At 37.4% G+C, this 24,624-nt stretch overlaps 1 protein-coding gene across 12 annotated transcripts in view; it reads right to left on the reverse strand.

Annotated features, from left to right (window-relative positions):
• PPHLN1 (periphilin 1) overlaps positions 1-24,624 on the reverse strand; it is a 157,187-nt gene that overhangs the window by 97,702 nt on the left and 34,861 nt on the right. For all 12 annotated transcript variants that reach the window (XR_004678780.1, XR_004678779.1, XM_035002855.1 and 9 more), the window contains one exon: positions 8,365-8,576. Coding sequence is in view for 10 of the 12 variants with exons in the window: in XM_035002855.1 (XP_034858746.1) it covers positions 8,365-8,576 (212 nt within the window). In the remaining 2 variants the exon portion in view is untranslated. The remainder of the gene's footprint in view (positions 1-8,364; positions 8,577-24,624) is intronic.

Here is a 24,624-nt window from a genome sequence, read left to right on the forward strand (position 1 = left end):
GATAACAGAAACAACCCTGTTATGCTTAAACTTTTCATCTCCGCGTTTCCAATGATCTGTTTATATTAAAACTAATTAAAACTGTCCTCTATTATAGCATTTTAATGATTTAAAAACAATTTTTTCTTGGGGCACCTGGCTGGCTTAGTCAGTGGAGCATACAACTCTTGATCTTGGGGTCATGAGTTCAAGCCCCACATTGGGCACAGATTATTTTAAAAAAATAAAAAATTTTTTTCTTAACATTCTGCCATTTGGTTTTCATGCCTTTGTAATTCTTTATCTCCTACATGTTCCTAACTATACCTTTCTCTTTCTTCTTTCTTGGTTATTGTTTCCTAAATGTGAGTGTGTTCCTCCTAACCTCATTTTTAACCTTGCTTGCTATTCTTACATGGCTCCAACCAACACTATGAATACAAATGTCTCTGAAATCCACTTCTTTCACTCATACCTTTATACTTTCAACTGACAGGGTGCTACTCCTTAGCTATTTAGCCATTACTTCAAATTCACCTCACACGTGTTCTTACTAAGCAGACACTAACGCCCTGCTTCAGAGCAGGGCAAAAGGGCTCAAAACCTTTGCTGTAACACGCTAAAGAAAATGAACCCCAAATTAGGATGAAAGAAAGAAACCAGCAAAGGAAAATTCTGAAGGTGGCAGTACTAAAACTGAAATCCAAGTGAACGTACTAGTGAGTACAAGAATAAATGGGGAGGAAGAAGATGAAGAGGAACACTGGTTCCATACATCAGGTAAAAAGTTCTTCCCATGGAGGTGAAATCAAAGCTGGAGAAGCAGCTTAATTTTCCAACAAACATTCAGAAGTACTATAAGAATTTAACATTATTTGGTGACTCTTTGAATAGAACAGCTGATATGAGTATCAACAATATTTGACAAATCTCTGTATAAAATAAAATTTCAGAAATATACCTTCTTCCTGAAAATACTGTTTTCCTGAGGAAGTAATGATGAAAAGAACTAGACTAATCCAAGCCTATCCAGTGTTAGTAATTACTGATAACCCATGTAAGAACAAAGGACACTACAAGAAAAAATATTAAAATCATCATTAGAGGGGCGCCTGGGTGGCCCAGTCATTAAGCGTCTGCCTTCGGCTCAGGTCATGATCCCAGGGTCTTGGGATCGAGCCCCGCATCGGGCTCCCTGCTCAGCAGGAGGCCGGCTTCTCCCTCCCCCACTCCCCCTGCTTGTGTTCCCTCTCTCGCTCTCTCTCTAATAAATAAATAAAATCTTAAAAAAAAAAAAATCACTATTAGAGATGAGTGAGTTAGGGACCGTGTCTTGCAAACTTTCAATTCTTGGTACAGTACCTAACATAAAGGGATAAAACAGATACTTTTGAATGAAAGTCTGATCAGTAAACAAACTTCACAGCACAGGTAAGACATTCACATCTCGTTTGATAATCAGCTGAAGCTTTGAAAGATAAATTAAGATATGAACAAATGAAGACGTGGTGGCTACAAAGATGCTAAGGAAAGCATTTATTTTTTTGAATCATGGATAAAGATATGCAAATTTGGGGCTCTTGGTTAGGAAGAACATGATTTCCCAGAGACCTATTGGTCAAGAAGGTATGAAAGACATTGGGGAGAGTATGTGCTATGGGGAGCGCTGTGAATTGTGTAAGACTGTTGAATAACAGACCTGTACCTCTGAAACAAATAATACATTATATGTTTAAAAAAAAAAAAAAAGCAGGAAGGGAAAAATGAAGGGGGGGAATTGGAGGGGGAGACGAACCATGAGAGACTATGGACTCTGAGAAACAAACTGAGGGTTTTAGAGTGGGGGGGGGGGGGGGGGGGGTGGGGGGATGGGTTAGCCCGGTGATGGGTATTAAGGAGCGCACATATTGAATGAAGCACTGGGTGTGTAATGTGCAAACAATGAATCATGGAACACTACATCAAAACTAATGATGTAATGTATGGTGATTAACATAATAAAATTTAAAAAAAGAAAAGAATAAATGAACAAATGCTCAACTGAAAAAAAAAAAAGAAGAAGGTATGAAAGAGAAGATGGAAAGGACACAAGAGAAATGCTCTTGTGGTACAGACACCAAAAAAACAACAAAAAAAAAGAAACCCGGTAAAGGGGTACAGAAAGCTTGTGCCACCTCTTCTCCACAACAATCATCTTTAGGAGGTTAGAGATGTAACAAGTTGACATAAAGGCGTATTAACTATGAATATTTGAAAGTAAACTTCTAAACAGAACTCTCCTTTTAATACATCAGGGTAAAACCACATGGGCTTGCTTTTAAAAATACATGGTTAGACGTCTGCCTTCGGCTCAGGTGATCATCCCAGGGTCCTGGGACCGAGCCCCACATAGGGCTCCTGACTCAGTGGGGAGCCTGCTTCTCCCTCTCCCTCTGCCTCTCCCCCTGCTCATGCTCTCTCTCTCTCCCTGTATCTCTGTGTCTCAAATGAATAAAAAAAAATCTTTAAAATAAATAAATAAAAATATAAATAAAACATTATACTAACTGTACATATTCTGAATGTGTGGTACTGACAGATCATACTAAGTCCCTAAACAGGGATGCTATAAATGCCTACACTTATGGAAACATCATTAATTGATTACGGTTTTAGAACCTCAATTATTCTGATGCCAGAAAAGCCATAACTGTACTCCTCAGATTCACCCAGGAAACTTACAGCCAAAGCTCTCTTGTGAGTAAACAACAGATTCTCAAATAAGAATAATATACTGCAGAATCAATTTCAACAGCACATTAAACTGGATCAATTACAGTCCAAGATCTACGAGGAAAATACTAGATTATAGATATAGATTATAGTTCAGGATCTCTTCACATGACACAGCTCATCCCAATAATCCTTTTCCACTTATATCCTTCCACCAACTTCTACTCACCATTCAGGTATCACCTAACATACCTATTCCTATGGAATGTCTGGTTTGTCTCCCTAACCAGATCATAGACTCAGAGGGCAAAGACTGGATCCATCTTGCTTGGCAAACCATTTATGAGAAATAAAAGACCTTATGAGTACTGAACACAAATACAATGACTTTCAAACCAAGAAACGCTCTAATATTCAGTCACCGAGAGAATGGGTTTATCCTCCCTTCCTACTGCCTAAAATATCCATGATCTGACTTCTATTACCATGCCACTCTAAACCTGCACCAAAGAAACCTTCTTTTTAATGGCAGAAATAAATCACTAAATTTATTGGAATTTCAGCTATAATCCAAAAAGTCATGTGGACTTCTAAATATATTCACAATCAAAGGTCTTAAGATATGTTTTTTCCATTCCACTGAAGTTAAATAATGGAGTCTATCTTCCAAATATACTCTTCTCAAAATGTATTTTTAATTCTTGGATATTTTCAGTTATTTTAGTAGATGTGCCTTCAAAAAGGACTAAACACTAATGAATAATAATCCTTCTTTAACATTATCTTCTATATAGACTTACATAGAATTAAATAAATATATTTAATAATGGCTGCTGGTATCAAGAAAATAAAGGGATACTGGGCCCAAAGTCAGAACTATAGAAACACAGATACAGACCAACTAAAACAATAAACTCGCAAATCTTCTGTAGTAATATTTTTAAAAATCTACCAAAATGTCACACAGCCTAATTAATGTATAAGCATAGTGATAAATCTGACATCAATCCATAGGCAAATGTTTAAAAGGAATTAACAAAGAGGTAGTTTCTATGTATTTAAATAATCATGACACAATGGATTTACAATGCAAGGCAACCTTATGTCACTGTTTTTTTGTTTTTGTTTTTAAAGATTTATTTATTTATTTGACAGAGAGAGACACAGCGAGAGAGGGAACACAAGCAGGGGGAGTGGGAGAGGGAGAAGCAGGCTTTCTGTGGAGCAGGGAGCCCAATGTGGGACTCGATCCCAGGACCCTGGGATCACCTGAGCCGAAGGCAGACGCTTAATGACTGAGCCACCCAGGCGCCCCATGTCACTGTTTTAATAGAGAAATGCTTTCTAACTTAAGAGTTTCAAGAAAGCACCTGACAAAGTCTTCCATGAAATCCTCAAGAGAAAAGGAAGACAAGATGGGGGATCACAACTGGTTGAAAACAATGCAGATAAATGGCTGAGGTCTACAGACAGAGGTCTCTAGAGGTTTCTGTATTTGGCTGTATGCTACTCAAGATAATTATTAAGGACTAATACAAAACACAAAGCATATGTCCTTTGACGATGAAACAGAGCTACTTTTATCTACTGCAAGTATACAGGATCACTAAATGAGATTTTAAGACCTCTACAGAAGAGAGTAATAAGTCAAAGTTAATTAGATGATATTTAGCATTCTTAGATTTCTTTTAATATATAAACTACACTCAAGCAATTGCATCTAAAAAAAAAAAGTACAGGCTGAAGGGCATTTTGTTTAATAGTAATATATATGAAAATGGCTTAGGTTTCTACAGTTTCAATAAGGGCCAGTGATACAGTGCGGCTGATAAAAGTTCACTTCTGCATCACAACTTAAAAGGAACAGAAAAAAAATTAAGGAAGCAAAATTCTGAAAACATGTCAAATAAAAGGAATAGCTGAAGGAACTAAATATATTTAAACCAAAGGGGGAAAAAACTGAGAAGATTATGATGGTACTCTTCAAATACATAAAAGATGAAACATTTTTATGGCTCTAAGACAAATATCTAGTATTACATAGATGTTACAGGAAAAGATTTTAATTGTTTTATAAAAAATGAACTATACAAGGAAAGAAGGACTGGACTGTGATATAGTAAATTTATCACAGGAAGGATTTTAACAAAGAACCTCAGGGTATGGGAGACTGAACTTAGTGATTTCTGGTGTCACTATTAGTGCTATTATCCTAAACAAAAGAGTAAGATAGGAGAACAATGGGATTCAATTGAGAAAGAGGAGAAAAAAGGAAATAAATATCTGAGAGAGAGTTCACAAATGGGGAGATATTTAGTTAGATTAATAGGAATAAAAATAAACTTCAAGTAGAAATAGACAAGATATACATACAACAATTTTAACTAGAATGGTATCATAATAAAGGGAAAAGCAATGAGGTTAACTAGGACTTAGTGTGTAAATATGGACAACAAAAAGGAACAAAAAATATTATAGTGACTACTATAGTGCCAATTATGAACATGTTAGTCCAATTAAGCTAAAGGCAGAAAATTCTTAAAAAGCACAGAATGAAAATAACATTTTGATTTAGGAGAATAATTAGTCTAAAGCAGTACAAGGTTCACAGGATTAACTCAAAAGGCTAAGTAGAAGAAATTTAATAAAATACACACGTAGACATGTGTATGTGCATGTAAGCACAAAATGGGAAACAGGTAGTTGAGATAAAAAAGTAGCAAAAATCATTTTGTGGCTTATAATTAATCACATAAGAGATATATTAAATGCACAGAAGAATTATGAAGAATTAGTCCTTCAATGGTTACCATGGCCAAACTACTGGTGATTTTTTTTTTTTTTTTTAAGATTTTATTTATTTATTTTGACAGAGAGAGACACAGCTAGAGAGGGAACACAAGCAGGGGGAGAGAGAGAGGGAGAAGGAGGTTCCCCACTGAGCAGGGAGCCTGATTCGGGGCTCGATCCCAGGACCTTAGGATCATGACCCGAGCCGAAGGCAGACGCTTAACGACTGAGCCACCCAGGCTCCCCACTACTAGTGATTATTAAAATTACACTGAAAAATGTGAACAAAAAGCAAAAAATTAAAAGTCAAACAGCAAAATGAGGGCATAAGGAGAGCAGGAAAATTATTTTTACTTGTTATTTGTAGAAACATTTAAAATCTTTGACAAAATTTCAATTTACATTTAAAAAACTAAATTAACACACTGTTGCTAATTAACCCAGTTTAAATAACTGATAATTTAAGGACCCTATTTCTCAGTTCTTTTTTGAAGAAAAGCAAGGTGCCATCATTATCTGTCACATTTAGATTAAAAGCAAGAACTGGTATCACAAATATGTAACATAACAATTACTTTTTCCAATTATTGTTTAAAATAAGACTTCTCCATTAAATTTTGCAAGATGATTTTATGTAACTATTCTGAAAACTATTTACATGAAAGGAGTATAGAAAAACATTTTAATAGCTCAGCCCAAACAGTTAAGGAATCAACCCAAGTAACTTGTAAAGAGAGTTTTCCAGAACAAACTTTTTTTGATAGAAGAACTTTACTTTAGAAGCTCAAGGACTTAAAAAAAATAAGCATAAAGACATTACCAAAGTTGTATGCTCTATTTCACTCAATTTGCACCATATTTTAGTCTCCCAGCTTTCTTTATTATCTTTTTATCACTCCAGATAGTAAAGGTATTAGGCCTCAAAGGGGAAAGTCTGCTGGAGACCCTAAGGAGTTCCTCTACATGGTTCCTCTACATTTCATCACAAGATTTTAAAGTTTTTACCACTAACTACCCGGCTGAAAGCAGACAAAAAAATGCCTCCCTCAAAATTTGTTTCAGAGGAGAAATGGAAAGAATAAGATGAATTCACTAACAACTATCTTAAGTAACAGGTTCACTACAAGCTGTCAAGTAAGAATCTTAAGCTCCCATTTTACTCATGTTTTGTTCAAAAGCCTTCATAATCCGTTTCCAAAGATACTTTCCTCCTCTTAATCAAATCATTAGATTTGGATTAAGTCATATACATCCAAAAAAAAAAAGTATCTTCTTAGAAGGTGTCTAGCTAATTATATCTGTGCATGTGAGTGTGCATTAGAACTCAGATGTTGGGGCGCCTGAGTGGCTCAGTCGTTAAGCGTCTGCCTTCAGCTCAGGTCATGATCCCAGGGTCCTGGGATCGAGCCCCACATCAGGCTCCCTGCTCAGTGGGAAGCCTGCTTCTCCCTCTCCCACTCCCCCTGCCTGTGTTCCCTCTCTCTGTCTCTCTCTGTCAAATAAATAAATAAAATCTAAAAAAAAAAAAAAAAAAAAAGAACTCAGATGTTATTTATCCTCTTGAAAGGGGAGAGGGAGGGAAAGAAGAAAGTGAAACAATGAGAAAATATCAAACTATAGACCCTGAACTCCATAGTAAAGCTTTCAGTTACCTGGAACTATATGCTTATTTTAAGCAATCAGGCATATATGTAAATGATTTTGTTTTAAATCTACCTCAACTGACATGCTTAACCTCCTGTACGACCATTCATACACTTGTATCCAAAAATATGTTTTTTGGAAGCCCCACTCTACCTAGCTCTGAAAACAGCAAAAAATTGATAAATGTTTGTTAAATACTGGAATCCAGCAACAGCTACAATGGAGACAATCCAATGATTTGAAGTGATCTTCCATCACTCCCAACATGCAGGAAGCAAATGCTATTAAACTAAAACTCTTTATTCAAAAACAAAAACAAAAACAAAACAGTTAATAGGAAGAAAGTTAAAAAGTAAAGAAAAAGAAATACCCTTGACTTTTCTGGTGTCTGTATCTTGGCTTATAAATTCCCTCTACCTAGAAGATAGTTGTAGAAATCTGAAATAAAAGATGAGCCCAAATGTTGATTTCCTCCATCACATGTTTTTCTAACTACCACAGTGAGAATCTCTCTCACCTTAACCTGCTCACACCATCTTAACTCATTTATGACATATTAATTCTTCTATCAAAGTTAAGAAGGCATGAGGAAATGTTTGTGAATGAGCTCAACTGCAGGTAGTGGAGTCCAGAAAGCTAAAACAGATTATCTAGAAAATAAGTTGCTTCATTTATTTATTCCAACACATACTAAGCAACTCAGCCAGAATGACAGGCCATGATTGCACAGAATGCCATGCACGTCTAGGTATTCCAAATTAAAAAAAAACAACAACAAATTGGAGGTTGGAAAAAAATGAACCTAAAGTAGGTTTTTAGCTCTAAAATCTATAAGATTATATACCTTATATTTAGGGGAAATCACTGATATTTTTCATGAAAAATATACTATCAAATATATATACAGATAGACAGATATCTTCTAGTGACAGAAGATTAAAGAGGATGGACTAGCACAGGAACTAGCAGAAAATACAAAAGTATATAACTTTCCAACATGATTACAAACACACCTCTTCTGTGCTGAAGAATTAGAAGTGAAATGTCAATGTGAACTGCAACTTGAAATGGTTCCAAAAAATGTGTGTGTGTAGTATTCATTATATTCTTTCAACTTTTCTATGTTTCAAAATTTTCAAAATAAAAGGTTAAAAATATATCTTACAATACCTATAAGGCAATCTGAATCAGTACATTCTCATTAGTGGAGGTTGTAAAAGAAGTTTTAAAAATACATACTTCTATGTTGAGATTGATGGAAAGAGTACGTTTTGCTTCTTTCTGGAGAGTAGCTTCTACTACTGACACTGGAGCCAGACCTGCTGTGTGGAGAATCCTTCCGACCTACAGGTGAGTCTCTGAAAAAAGGAGTGTCTCTTTTATGAGGAGACCGGTCTCTCGTGTAATGGGAAGAATAGAAACTTTTTCTTCTAAAGCCATCTCTCATGTCCCTTTGAAGAAAAAAAAAAAAAAAAAGCGAATTATATCCTCTAACTTACATACACAATACAAATGGCAAAAGCTCTGATTATAAGCTACTCTTTACACTGTAATCTTGGCTCCCCCTCCCCTTTTTTTTAACCACCACCTAACTTTTTTTTTTAGATCGAGAGAGTACAAACAGGGGGGAGAAGCAAAGGGAGAAGGAGAGAATATCTAAAGCAGACTCTGCACTGAGCGCAGAGCCCAATGTGGGACTCAATCTCACAACCACGAGATCATGACCTGAGCTGAAACCAAGAGTCAATGCTTAACTGACTGAGCCTACCCAGGCACCCCATCACCTAACTTCTAATGTCAGTCCACAAAAAAACTTTATCAGTGATGTATGATTTAGAATGCGTACACTTTTTCAGTTTGGGGATAGAACCAGGTGGTTAAGATCAAGTGACTTTATTCTAAGTAAACACAGAAATGTTATGATGTGAAAAACATAGTCATAAAGTCTCTACTTCTGTTTGCCATTAACAATATTCTACATAGCTACCATACTCTCAAAGACATCTAGAGAATATCAAAGATTTCCCAAGTGAGACATTTCATGATCTCTTATCCACTTCTAAGTATACTACATACTACTGGTATTCAACTGCTGTGATTTTGCTTCCCACGTTCCAATTTGGCAGTCTCTACAGACATTTTTGTTGTCATAACTGGAGAGGTGGGGTTGCTGCTGGTGGGTAGGACCAGGGATGCCACTAAAACCCTACAATGCCTAGGACAAGTCCGATACAAGCACACAACAAAATCTGACCCAAAATGTTAGTAATGCCAAGGCTGAGAAACCCTGGTGTATACCTATTAAGTCCTTGCTCTCTTGAATTTGCATCCTTAGCGTACAGATTGTTGCTTATCTCTAACCACCAGCTTTTACTAAATCACCTCTACTTTTACAAATTAAATTTCCTTATTAAGCAATATCCAATTCAACGTAGAAAGTCCGAAGAGTAAAACTTTATAAAGCAAAACTAACTTTAAAACATCAAAGCAGGGTGCCTGGGTGGCTCAGTTGGTTAAGTGACTGGCCTTCGGCTCACGTCATGATCCTGGAGTCCCGGGATCGAGTCCCACATCGGGCCCCCTGCTCAGCAGGGAGTCTGCTTCTCCCTCTAACCCTCCTCCCTCTCATGCTCTCTGTCTCTCATTCTCTCTCTCACAAATAAATCTTAAAAAAAATTAAAAAGATTTAAAGCATCAAAGCAAACCAAAATTACTAAATGAACTATCAAGATCTGAGCCTCCATTTAAAGGAACACTTGGCATCAAACAGGTTTTAAGCGAAGATTTAACAAGTGTATTTCCATATTAAAATTAAGGAACATTGCATTTCAGAAAGAAGAATGCTAAGAGACAAACCAATGACGTGAAATTTCAAATGTTCAGAAAATTTCAGCATATTGATCAGCAGTCCCTAATACATAAATAGTCATTAGCAGATTAAAACCCAAAATATATTGTCCTTACAGATACAATTATAATTCTCTGGGCCAAAGTAGAAAAGAGCTAAAACTCATTTAGGATAAATGAACTCAGACAAAATACTAATGCCAAAATAAAGCATTCAAGAAATTCTAATGCATTCGAACTCAATCAGCAAAATTACAGAAGCCATATCAACATCACTGAGAGCCTAGTGGCTACATATGTATTACACAGGTCTCAGGACCTGTACCAGGGGCCGAGGACCCAATGATAAACCAAATGCATGCAGTCACTCCCCCGTCATGGACCTCTCATGCTAGAAGAGGCAGTTTAAACAAATTAACATAAAACATGTGAATGCAGTCAAGCGTGTACACAGGGAGACTAATTAGGAGCTGACTCATGCAGACAAGAGACAGTGGTAGCTTAGATAAGGCCAGAGCAGGGAGCACTTTAACACGCACAAGAGTGCATCTTTATAGATTCAATGGGACATGGTGAATGACTAATGAGTGTTAAGAGACAGGGGATGCCAAGATGATTCCAAGAATTCTGGCATGATGAATTACTGAAATGAGAAAAAGAGATTTGAGAAACTGGGGTGTGGTAAGAGATCCACATTTGGATTTGAACACATTAAGTTTGAGATGCTCACGTAACAGCCAGTTGGGAGGCAACTAGACACATCAGTGACAAGATCAGAAGAGATTTTTTGGCTATAACTATAAGTTGTTCTATAAATAGGCAGTATTTAAAGCCTCGGGTAGGGCCCAGAATCTAGGACTAAAAAATTACATTGGAAGAGAAATGGACTATCTGAGAATGAAAGAGAAGAGCCACAGAAACATGAGGGAAACCGGTAAGGAAGTTATCAGGGAAGCCAAGGAAAGACTGCTGTAAGAAGATTTCCTACACTGAAATTAAATGAGCTCTTACCGGTAACTTATCTAGGTGAAGAAGAGCAGCAGGCCCACATGCCCAGTAAAGACTGCCTACTTTGTCCAGCAGGAGGCAGGGTGGGGGAGTAGACAAAGTACTGATCTACAGTTTCCTAATCCTGACACCAGATGGCGGTAAAATCACAACAGCATAGTTCAGAACCATCAGAGTGGCCTGGGGTGACTGAATATACTTGGGGGAAGTACATGTCAGATTTTTAATATCTCCGAGTAGAGTAAGGTCTCTCCTCCCCTTCACATCAATCCCTCATATTTCCCATCAGATTGAGCAAAAACATCACAACCAGCATCATCTACTTTAAGTATCCTCTTTGATAAAGTAGTAATACTAGCCACGTCATTTATTCATGTTAGTGTGTATATATATTTTTAATATTCCTATCTCTTTTATCTCTATATCCCAATATATGAAAGGCACTATGGGGAACTACCCTGGTTCTAAAGAAGCTTAGTATGTTGCGGGGGGGGGGGGGGGGACGCCGGGGGAGTAAATGCTCCAGAAGGCTGAAAAGGCTGGTACTGCAATTCAGAAGAGAAATTTGTATTAGATGGAAAAGTGATCTGGAAGATCTTTAAGATAAAATTTATATCAACATTGTTGAACAGAAATATAATCAAGCCACAGATGTAACAGCTATATTTAAAAAGAGAAACGGGCGCCTGGGTGGCTCAGTCAGTTAAGCATCTCAGGTCATGATCCCAGGGTCCTGGAATCAAGCCCCAGGTCGGGCTCCTTGCCCAAGAGAGAACCTGCTTCTCCTTCTCCCTCTGCCCCTCCCCACAGGGTGCCACCCCCCGCCCCCGCCACTCATGCTCTCTCTCTCAAGTAAATAAAATCTTTAAAAAAATAAAGAGAAAGAGGTGAAACTAATTTTAGCAATATTTTTTATTTAACCCAATATATATAAAATATTATCAACATGTAAGACGAAACCAGAGAGAGAGACAAACCGTAAGAGACTCTTAATCATAGGAAACAAACTGAGGGTTGCTAAAGGGGAGGGAGGTGGGGGGATGGGGTAACTGGGTGATGGACATTAAGATGGGCACATGATGTAATAAGCACTGGGTGCTATATAAGACTGATGAATCATGTACCTCTACCTCTGAAACCAATAATACATTATATGTTAATTAATTGAATTTAAATTAAAAATAAATTTTAAAAAAAGGACTGACAAGCTGTTAGGAAAGGAGGAATCTGGGTTGTTCCAGGAGGGAAGAGAAAGAGTGGGGAGGGGTCCATAAATGGTGGAAGGCTGTATGCAATAGGACCCCCAAATCTTTAAAAAATAAAATAATCTAAAAAATAAATAAAATTTAATGAGATATTTTACATTCTCTCTTTTTCACCTTAAATCTTGAAAATCCCAGTGTGTATTATATACTAACAGAATATCTCAGTCTGAACTGGCCATATCTCCAATGGAACTTTGGCTACCAGCTCCCATATTAGACAGCACAGATTTACACGGTAGGGAAAGTATTCCAAGTTTCAAGAAAAAGCAAATAAGTTTTAAAGGATATTAATGTGAACAAAAATAAGAGTAATCAGAAGAGTGAAAACTTTAAAAAGCATTTACTAAAAAGCAAAGGAAGAGAAGTCTTAAAGGATAAAGGAAAGTTAATACCATATACTACATAGGCTGGAAGAGATCTCTGCATTTAACGACTTAGGAGTCATTTGACCAGGGAATGGGCTGTCCAATAAAAACTTTGGAAACCAAAGCAGATTATAAAAAAATCAAGATATATCTACTAAAGGAGTTGAGCCATTAGTTTTCTTCCAAAAAATCTGGCAGAGGAAGGAAGGGAGAGAATTGGAACAATACTTTAAGGGAAAGGGTTTATTTGATCATACAAGTAAATGAGAAATAAGAAGTAAAAAGGGTGCCCGGGTGGCTCAGTTGGTTGAGCATCTGCCTTCAGCTCAGGTCATGATCCCAGGGTCCAGGAATCGAGCCCCACATTGGGCTCCCTGCTCATCAGGGAGTTTGCTTCTCCCTATGCTCGTGCTCTCTCTTTCAAATAAATAAAATCTTTAAAAAAAAAAAAAGGAAGTATCATCAACTGCCTGCTGCCACCCATTTCGTGTGGCAGATACTGGTCCTATGGATTCTGCTGAGAAACTTTCAGAGCAATTCAGCCCACTGGATGTATCCTCTTAATGTACTGAACTCTGTCTCCAGAAATTCTAACCTCTTTTCAGACATGGAAAATCCTCCTTAATTCCTGAGTGTTAAGAAAGCAGATACAACTTTGTCTTCTTTATTAACAAAAATCATACAGTTTCTTCCAATTAACAGGAAATCTCTCCTTTTAATGTTTTATTAATCTTTTACTTCTGTGTAAGGTTTATTCAATCTTTCTCATGCAAAAAAAGTTTTAGCTTCATTTTAAATAAACTCTCTTTGACCAAAAAAGAAAAAAAAAATGTATCATCAAATCAGGAGGGAGAGGGATAGAGAAGACTGTGAGCCAGAAATTATAATCATCCAGTAAGAAAAAATTTATCAGAAAGTACAAAGGTAAGGACAGGGGGGAATAAATGGGGACATTCAAAGATAACAATGGAACAGTGGCCTGTCAGAAGTATGCCCAGAACTCATCTAACTCAAGGAATTTGGAGGCAAGTGAGTTGAGAGGGCAGTTAGGTTCCAGGTATGGAAAAGGGATAAACAAAGAATGGTAGAAAATATACCGACTCTATTTTGAAGTGAAAAGATGAAGTCCCTGCCCCAGGCTTATATTCTAATGGGGAAAAGAGCCTATAAATAAAACATTTCTGAGTGACAAGTAATATAAAGTAAGGTGGATGTGAAGGAGGCTATTTTAGATAAAAGAAATGGAACCTCACAAAGAACAAGGTTGAGAAGAGATCTGATGTATGTTTATAGTGATCACACTAACTGCCCTGTGAAAGTATCATATGTTAATGGGAAAGGCATAATGATGAATCAGAGGGCCTTAGAGTTCACAGAATTATAGAGCACCAAAGTTTGAAATACTAGCCCTGTATACAGGGCTTAACAGAAGCATCACCTACTAGAGGAAAGAAAGGGGGTTAGGGCATGTTAAGGCCCTCGTGAACTAGACGCCTAAGTACTGAAAGACCCATCCAAAGTAACTATTAACTTCATGGCAAGTTACTTAACCGCCCTATGCCTTAATTTCCTCATCTATAAAGTGGGAACAGTACTACCTACCTCACAGAATTGTTGCAGGGAGTAAATGAGATAATATATGTAAAGTGCTTAGAACAGGGACTGGTACACAACACTCAACAGATGTTAGCTTCTTCTACGACAGCATTACTATATTTCTATCAAATCAATAATGGTTTGCGCAAAAAACAACTAAGTATGCCAATGTGAACTGCTTGATAGTTTTATCCTTCAGAAAAGCAAAACTACAGAATCTTGTATATTGGCAGGAGTTTAAAACCTACTCATAATAATAAAACCTCTAGAAAACACTTCAAGTTGACTTCCCAAGGAATTTACTTTACAGAGGATGAAATATAGATAATTCAATTTCAAGAAATTCAGCTATGGAGTTCACAGAGTACACAGACATGAAGCACATATAAAGTGAAAAGGAGGCAAAAAGACCACTCATTACACTGGGGGTCAACAAACATTTGCTGTAAAGAGGCAAATAATACTGAGACTTTGTGAGCTGTACGGTCTCCATCACAGCTTCTCAACAACATTCCAGCAGAGCACAACAGCAGCCATAGACAATAGGTAAACAAATGTGCCTGGCTGTGTTCCAATAAACTTACCAAAAAAGACAACTGGTCAGATTTGACCAATGGACTGTAGTTTACCGACCCTTGATCTAAACAGTTACGTACCTCCTGAAAGTTTTCAAACAATCTAATAGAGAAAAGAGGTTACTTACAGATTCATATTTCTCACAGAATACAAAGAAATACATGGAGATTTTTTTCCATCCTATCCCTTGCCCATCTCTTAAAATTTTGCACTTCAGAAGCTATATTTTGGAAAGCAATTACACAATGATAGAGGGATATGTTTTAGCTGATTTATACCTTCTTTTTTACCAGAGAACTGACATAATAATAAAAAGCTTTTCTCAAAATACATTCCAAAAAATACTAACCCACAAGATGTTGGTATTTTTCATCTCACCACAAAATCCAAAGAGGGGGTTCTATGGGTAAATAACTTTGGGAAACATGGAGTTTAATAAAGTTAAACATATTGGGCGCCTGGGTGGCTCAGTTGGTTGAGCGACTGCCTTCAGCTCAGGTCATGATCCCACGGTCCTGGGATCGAGTCCCGCATCAGGCTCCCAGCTCTGCGGGGAGCCTGCTTCTCCCTCTCCCACTCCCCCTGCTTGTGTTCCCTCTCTCACTGTGTCTCTCTCTGTCAAATAAATAAATAAAATCTTTAAAAAATAAAAATAAAAAAATAAAGTTAAACATATTTATTTACAGTGACACTTCTAAGAGCATTCCCTACAGACAGATGTAGATTCAAAAGTTAGTTCATCTGCATATATATGGCCTTTTGACCTTAATTTACTCAACATCTCTGAGCTTCATTTTCCTAACTTCTCTGAACACAGCAACTTTGCAATGAATGGTATCTATTATTATAGTTTCAGGCTTTTGTCATGTTGTTGTCCGTGATCTCATTTTTTAACCTTTTTAACCTTTGGGTTAACCTTTTAACCCAAACACATGGATCCTTAAGTTTTAAACATTTTCCCTAACTCTGAGACAATTTAGGGTATGAATGATCAATTCTCTTCTTATAACTCATATCATGATAAATTCGGGTTGGTTAAAAAGCTAAATGTTTGGAAGGGACAGAAGGGAAAGACCCCTCAAGAGAAAAAATGCTAAATAATTATAAGCCTATTTTCCATCAAAATACCAAGTTTTAAACTACATGCTAAAAAGGGCTCTAAAGTTATAAGTTATAATTGGATTTAAAGCAAATTTCCAATTAAGGGGGAAAATCCTAATACCAATGGCAAAGCCTTAAATAGTAATGTTTCATAATTTAATTCATGCTGACAAAACTGTTGAATTGAACATACCAATAAAAAAATGGTGAAGGATATGAAGATAATGGCATCACAGCACTAAATATGTATTTAAGATAACCTGTTCTTTTAAGTTTTCCCAATCAAATAGGCAAATGATCTCATCCAGTAGTGAAAACAAGGATAAACAGACACATAAGCTTCCTCATGAATAATAAACAATTTGGATTGGCCTGGAAATTGCTAGGGATTCAATGGTCCTAAAAATGGAAAACACTACTCTAGTTCACAAAACAGGGTTAAACTTCCAAAGTCCACACAGAGAGCAAACACTAGATAGAGCTGGAAGTATCATTCTTTTCTGTCAGAATGCTTTATCTTCATTAACAAGTTTCCTTTTTCTCTCCTCTATATGTCTGTACAAATCTGGCTTTTGCTAGGCTCAATCTAATGTCACAAAAGGCTGCAGAATATTTTGGTTTCCTTTGTCTTCTTGGTGTAACACCTGTTTAAGGTAGTTTGCACTTGGTTTCAAACGTCAACCATGAGTTTCAGTGTTTGCGGGGAAAAAATTGAAACAATTCACTAATTCATAAATAAGATGGGCATTTTAATATTTATTACTTCTCATTTAATTTTCTTTCCATCACAAACAGAGGTACACAATAGCTACCATGAATAATGGTGGGTACTCTTTAGATACCACAAGGTACTAGAACACATGATGTTAGTTTTATGAAACAAATGAGTCCTAATTTTCTTAAATTTTTGTCTTCCATTATAACTTATGATAAATCTAGGTTAAAAATAGATATTCAAAGGCTGAGTTTTTTCTTTTTAATTAAGACAGTACGGCAAGGGCAAACGGAACAATCTTATATCTTAACCTTACACCTAAACAAAGATTTATTTATAGATTTATTCATAGATTTATTTTTAATTCTTTGGCATAATAACTGATGAGAGAATGCAATGAGTTTTTAAACATAACTCAATCAATAATGCTTTCATTAGTAAATTTCTTCCTAGTAATTCAGTAGGAATTTTTTTCCTTTCCTTCAGGTTTTGTTTATAATGTAACTGTACTACTTTTATAACGGAAACGTCTTTTTTTTTTTCTTTTTCTTTTTTTAGGTAAAGTCTACCTGCAACCTGGGGCTTGAATTCTTGACCTCTAACATCAAGAGTCACACGCTCTACTGACTGAGCCAGCCAGATGCCCCTATAATGGAAACACTTAAAACTTATTTTTATTTAATAAGAAATTAGGGGCGCCTGGGTGGCTCAGTTGTTAAGCGTCTGCCTTCGGCTCAGGTCATGATCCCAGGACCCCCGCATCAGGCTCCCTGCTCCAAGGGAAGCCTGCTTCTCCCTCTCCCACTTCCCCTCCTGTGTTCCCTCTCTAGCTGTCTCTCTGTCAAATAAATAAATAAAATATTGAAAAAAAAATAGCTCTTTATAATAAAAGGTTAAATTTAAAGATTTTTTTTTTCCCTCCCATTATGTTTCCTAAATCTTGGTGCCTGCTATTACATATTGCAACTAAATGCTATCAAATGACTAATGATAAAACAAACACAAAATAATTATAAATAGAAAAATTTTAAGTGTTCTGTTGCTCTTGGTTTAATAGCTTGTATTTCGGTACACTCACTCATGGTTTTAATTCTATACTATATATTTAATAGACATTTTCTACTAACAAAATTTTTGGCATACCATTTAAAAATATTTCTATTTCATAGAGTTCAAGACAAAGATACCATTACTTCAAGAAGCACTTCAATTTCTGCTACTTCAACAAAACATGACTACCACACTCAAAACCTACATCCAAAAATTGGGAATTGAGTAATTCCAACTACCTTGACTGCAAGAGAAAATCTAGGAAAACTGGACCTTTTTTTTTTTTAAAGATTTTATTTATTTATTTGAGAGAGAGAGAGAATGAGAGAGAGCACATGAGAGTGGGGAGGGTCAGAGGGAGCAGCAGACTCCCTGCCGAGCAGGGAGCCCGATGTGGGACTCGATCCCGGGACTCCAGGATCATGACCTGAGCCGAAGGCAGTCGCTTAACCAACTGAGCCACCCAGGCGCCCCTGGACCTTTTTTTTTTTTTTTAAAGTAAACTGCTGAGAATCATCAAAGAGCTAAGACTATAATAAAGAACTATGGAACCAAGATGCAAGACAAGTAGGAAGCTCAGAGATCTGGACCTATTTTTACTGAGCTGCTTTTCTCTTTATATATCCACCAATTTCAGAAGCAGCATCTCAGAGGATGAAAAACTGAGAAATGATTTTGATGGCGTCACAGGATTAGGATATAAAAACAGAGTCCAGATCTTACCAAGGAAGAAGGTTGAAAGCTTAAAGGGCTACATAATAACAGCAGGGTAAACTGGAAATGAACTAGCCTGGCTTCATAGGACCTAAATTCTTTAAGATGACCCTAGACTGCTAATGACTCAAACCCTCTGACATACTTAGAGGTTTCCATTTTCCTGACAATTAGTTAAGATTCATTAAAATTACTTCAAATGTAAGATCTCATTTTTAACAAGAAAATCTAAGAATTTAAAGTTACAGAGGTAAAATAAATTTAAGCTAGACATTAAAATACAGTACTGTTTCCTGAAGAACTGTACAAATTAAAACAAAGCCATATATACAATTGTCATTGAATACTTAAAATGCAAAACATGAATCTCTAGGTTATCATTAGTTTACTCAAAAAAATTAAAAAGTAAAAACTGGTTGATAGAAATAACACTTTATTCATACTTTTTTTTAAACATGTATTAGTCCTAACACTCATAATCAGCTATAAAATTCAATTGATATCAACTAGTATAATTTTCTTTGTGCAAATAATCACCTTGATTTTAAGAAAGAATTTTGGGTTTTGTTTTAACAATAGCCCTGAAGCATGCTGAATAGAGCAGGATACTGGAAACCTGGGCATATTTTTTAATGTCATTCCATACATCACAGGGTAAAAACTTTGCACTGTAAGATGAAGTTCTATTTACCATGCAAAGAAAACTTCACATCAAAAACCTTCAAAACTATATATAGGCTTTCCAGCTATATTGAAAATGAGGATATCAATACATATAAAGGATTCAATACAATAAATTATAAGGCAAATACAAAAGAGCCTTTGAACATATATAACTAACAGTACAACTAGAATACTTACCATGAAGACAAAAAAAAAAAAAAAAAACCACAAAACCCCCACATGTTTAGCTGATGTTTTTATCACCAAAAAAGTACCTACTTGATAGTTAAGATAGTGTCGGGGCGCCTGGGTGGCTCAGTCGTTAAGTGTCTGCCTTCGGCTCATGTCAGGATAGTTAAGATAGTGTCTTCGACTATATCACAAACATTTCAGCCATAATGCTGAGCATGTATAGAAGGCAAAGTCACCAGAAGAACGGAAGATGGGAAGAACTAATGCCCTATAAAGCACTGTTTCTCAAAATGTGTTCCTGGGACCATCTACACTTAATTACCTTGAATGCTGGTTTCAAAAGTAGATATATGAAGCTCATGAGTCTCCCCTTATTAATATACATCCCTGAGGTAATTCCAGCCCCTCGCACCAGTCAAACCAGACAAGCTGTGATGGATCCCTCAGTTTCCATGGATATAGTTACTGGTTAAGGGTAAAATTCAGTAAAGTAGGGGGGAAGAATAGCAGGGGGTGGGGGGAAAGAAGGCATTTTATTTATTAGAACCTCATTTTTCTTTCCTTCCCACATCCAACATGCACAAATATTCCACACAAAATATTAGTTACTTCATTTCTAGTCAACAGAAACTTTAAAAAGGAATTAAGATCTCAAGAATCATATTGGGGCACCTGGGTGGCCCAGTCAGTTAAGTGTCAGCCTTTGGCTCAGGTCATGATCAGTCCTGGGATTGAGCCCCGCATCAGGCTCTCTGCTCAGTGGGGAGCCGGCTTCTCCCTCTCCCTGCTGCTCCCCCTGCTTGTGCAATCGCCCACTCACTCTCTCTCTCTGTCAAATAAATCAAATCTTAAAAAAAAAAAAAAAAGAATAATTTTGACAAAGTGGCTTGGTAACTTATAGCGCGAACTCAAAAATAAGTTAAACGCAGACCTCAAATGTCTTTTCTTAAATGTGGAAACAAAAGTACCAGGGGCACTATGATTTAAGATAAGGAATTTCCCACACTATCTTTTATTCTATACTACCCAAAAAACCAAACAATTATCTTGCAGCAAAATTGAGAAGTTTGGTGACCCAAGGCCCGAGCTCTTTCTACAAAACAACAACTTTGCATCAAAAGCATTCTAGGCACGAGATATGGACTAAGATCTCCCAGCCTGAGTATAGATCTTATCTGTGTTATCCAGTTTGATCTCTAACACCTAAAAGAGTGCCGATTCTTATTGAGGTTAAGATATGCCTAAAATGCTGTAACATAAATACCAAAAAATGTAATCTTGAGTCATTACACAAAAGAAGTTTATCTGTACAAAACAGTCGAGAGCAGGCATTCCAGGGTGAGAGATTCTGCTCCACACAATCACCCAAGAACCCACACTTGACCACTCTATTTCAGCATGTGGCTTTCAAGGTCACATGTCTGCTGTCATTCCATTCCAGGGCCCATCGTGCAAGATGGCAAAAGGTAAATGTGTGTGGAAGAATACATGAAGAAGTAGAACTCCTATTCACATTACACTGGAGATAAATTAGCCATGTGGCCACAGTTAGCAGGAATGAAGACCTGGAAATGTAGTCCACCTATGTGCCTAAGATGTGTGGACAATAAGTAGAAGTGTTCTCAAAACAGATTTATTTCATTTCAGTGAAAAGTTTGGGATTCTCAAATGAAGATGTTCTAAAAGATGGTTGGATGTAGGAATGTAGCACTCAGGAAGAAGCCAAGGCTATAGATATAGATTTATCTGTCACCAGCATCAGAGAGTATAGGGCAGTGTTTCTCAAACTTCAGTCTCCAGACCTTCTGCATCACAATCATCTGGGGGGCTTGTGAAAATAGAGATTCCAAGTCTCCACTTACTGAATCAGAATCTCTTGAGATGAAGCCTGGAAATTTTCATTTTTAATGAGCTTCTAAGTGATTCTTATAAACACAAGTTATAAAAACATAAGCAAAGGGTACCTGGGTGGCTCAGTTGGTTAAGTGTCTGCCTTTGGCTCAGGTCATGATCCCGGGGTCCTGGGACAGAGTCCCACATTGGGCTCCCTGCTCAGTGGGGAGTCTGCCTCTCCCTCTGCACGCTCATGCTCACTCACTCAAAAATAAAGAAAATCTTAAAAAAAACCCACCACCACCACCACACAACAAAAAAACATAAGCAAAGGAAGTAAATGCTGTCAAGGATAAAGACAAATGAAGTTACCATAAATGAGAAAAGGTGCCGAGAAGTCATTGTTAACATGAACCTATGGTTTTGTGACTGTTGTCACTCCATACTACCTATTAGACCAGTGGTTCTCAAGTCTAGCTTCACATTAGGACATCTGATGAGCTTTTGAAAAATACTGATGCCCAGGCCAAGTAAATCAAATCTCCAAACGTGAGGACCAGGGAACTTTTTTTTTTAAAAAAAGCTCTCCACCTAATTGAGAGCATAGCGAGGGTTGGAAACCACCATCTTAGACAAGCTGCTATTACATGCTCTTCATTTCAGAGTCCCAGACTGTTGCCTCACTCCAGAGATTGCAAACTCTGGTTTTATTTACTTGTAAACACTGAAAACTCAAGAAATTTAACCTTTTAAAAATCCAGATTTCTTCTTTTGAAGCAGGCCACGGTATGCTTACATTCCCAAATAGCAAACATCAGCTTTGCACCAAGTAACAGCTGCTCCAATCTGCCCCTCAGCATTGTTTACATTCCACCGAAGGGTACATGAGTTATTTCCATGAACAAAGAGGGGCATTACTACCACAGAAACATGAATATGTTAACTGCTTTCCTGTGTTACAAGTACTTTATGCTTAATAATTGTATTTGTGTATATATAAATAACAAAATACAGCAACTTGAGTTGATCTTGTAAATGGTTTTACAACCTCAGCCTCTTCATAAGCCAATCCTTCCAACTTCCTTAAGTGAAACCTGGTATTTGAACACAAATACCTCCCCTAAAACTCCTGAGTACTAAGCGCGCACTGATGACTGTCTCAAGGTCCTGAAGTATACGACACATAGGATTATGGTCTAAATCCCCCATCCTCTAAGAAAAGGGAAAAAGAGCCCAACAAACTCTTTTAAGTCCATGCTATTCCACTATAAACCCACATTGCCTGTATTACCAACCTTCTGATAACTTTCCCACATTTCCTAAACCCAAGGATACAGTATGCACTGTAACACATCCTATCCACATCATGGGTAACTCAAAATTCATGTGGATCATCTGTGCAATGGTATAGCAAGTCCTCAACTACCTCCTACCTCTTCACAATACCTTAGTCACACACTTAAATCCTAAACCTTGCCACTTATTACCCAGTAGTGCTCTTCTTCAGAATCCAATACTGCATTCTTATCACAATGTCTTATCCTTCAGTTTTCTCACTCCTATAATAATTCCACCTATAGATACCTACAAGACTCCTTTATTTTCTAACAAGCCACGAACCCTGTCCCAGCCTCACTTACTGCCTTTCCAGCTTCAATTACAGTATTTGAAGCACTGTGAGTACCAGCAACTTCCCATCTTGGCAATTCTGATACATCGTCTTAGCCAACCCCAAACCTGAATTAATTCCAAAATCTTTTATTTCTTCACTGTTAGAGTTGAATGTCACAAGCCTACAGACTGAACCTACTACAGACACATGGTCTTTAATTTCCACTGCGCCTTCAATTCCACTAGTCATATTTTTACTTATCATTAGTGAACTCAATTTCCTATTCATCTCAGCAGCTATTCTAATATCCGGATAATCCTCCCAAAGTCTTCTAACCTAGCACCAAAACTTTCCTTTTCAATGAGCTACCTCATTTCCTTAAAAAATACAACAGTATTAGGGCACCTGGGTGGCTCAGTCGTTAAGCGTCTGCCTTCAGCTCAGGTCATGATCCCAGGGTCCTGGGATCGAGCCCCGCATCGGGCTCCCTGCTCGGCGGGAAGCTTGCTTCTCCCTCTCCCACTCCCCCTGCTTGTGTTCCTGCTCTTGCAATCTCTGTCAAATAAATAAATAAAAATCTTAAAAAAAAAAAAATACAGCAGTATTCCGCCATGAACTACCTCAACCGCCAGCCCAAATCCCTTCTCCCCCAGTCGGCCTTCATCTGCCCCATCCTTCCTTTCCCAGTATGTGATTTTTCCCTGTTAAAAGGCCCTCAAATCAAAGATCTTCATCCTGTTCTTCATTTATCTTGTCTTCATCAGTATTCCCTTTTCTGCCTTGTATCCTGAACCTTTCTCTTTTCACTTCAATTATAAATATGCTCAAGTCACTGATCACCTTTAAAAAAAAAAAAAAGGTTTTAGATGATCTTCCTTTAGCCAGTGCCCTCGACCTTCATTCACCTCATGGATACTTTTAAGTCTCCTGTATTTGCAACATATAGCATTGCCTACTTTCCATCTCAGTATTTTTCAAAAACATATCCACTCATGTTGAATTTACCACCTCATATCTCATTCGTCCTGACACAGCCAAACCCAAGATATTTTAATCTTTATATTACTGGAGTACTCAGTTGCATCAGCCATTGGTGACCCCAAATATTGTTTAAAAAGTTTTATTTTCCAACACTTCCATAAAGGCCAAGGGTTCTGACCTCAGTTCACTGCTCTTGTCTAACTACATCCTATCCTTGGACAATCTCACTTTTGAATGCAGCTCCTCCCTTGAAACCATTCCTCCTATATGCCAATCTCAGATAATGGTATTATTATACACATAGTAAACAAAACCAAAAATCCAGATAGTTCCCACATTTTATTCCCATATCCAACAACCATATCTTGCTGATTTTTTGCTTCCTAAGCATTTATCAAATTTAACCCTTTTTCTCCGTTCCAACCTCCCCTCTCTAATTCAGGTATTCATTTCTTCTTCTATCTCCAATGCCACCTTTAAAAAATCATCCTCTAGGGGCACCTGGGTGGGTCAGTCGTTAAGCATCTGCCTTCGGCTCAGGTCATGATCCCAGGGTCCTGGGATCGAGCCCCATACTGGGCTCCCTGCTCTGCAGGGAGCCTGCTTCTCCCTCTCCCACCCCCTCTGCTTGTGTTCCCTCTCTAGCTGTGTTTCTGTCAAATAAATAAATAAAACCTTTAAAGAAAATCATCCTCTAGGAGTGCCTGGGTGACTCCGTCAGCTAAGCATCTCACTCTTGATTTAGGCTCAGGTCATGATCTCAGGGTCACAAGATCAAGACCTATGTGGCATCGTGCTCCGAGCTCAGCAGGGAGTCTGCATGGGATTCTCTCTCTCCCCCTCCGTCTGCCCCTCCCCCTGCTCTCTCTCTCTAAAAATAAATGAAAAATCTTTAAAAAATCATCCTCTACATTGAAGACAAAAGAAACTACATTCCAATTGGGTTAGTCTAACAGGTGAAACTTTTTCAGGAGCTCCCCA

The sequence above is a fragment of the Mirounga leonina genome, unplaced genomic scaffold, assembly GCF_011800145.1.
Source record: "Mirounga leonina isolate KUSES-001 unplaced genomic scaffold, KU_Mleo_1.0 Mir_126, whole genome shotgun sequence".
In the NCBI taxonomy this organism is placed as follows: domain Eukaryota; kingdom Metazoa; phylum Chordata; class Mammalia; order Carnivora; family Phocidae; genus Mirounga; species Mirounga leonina.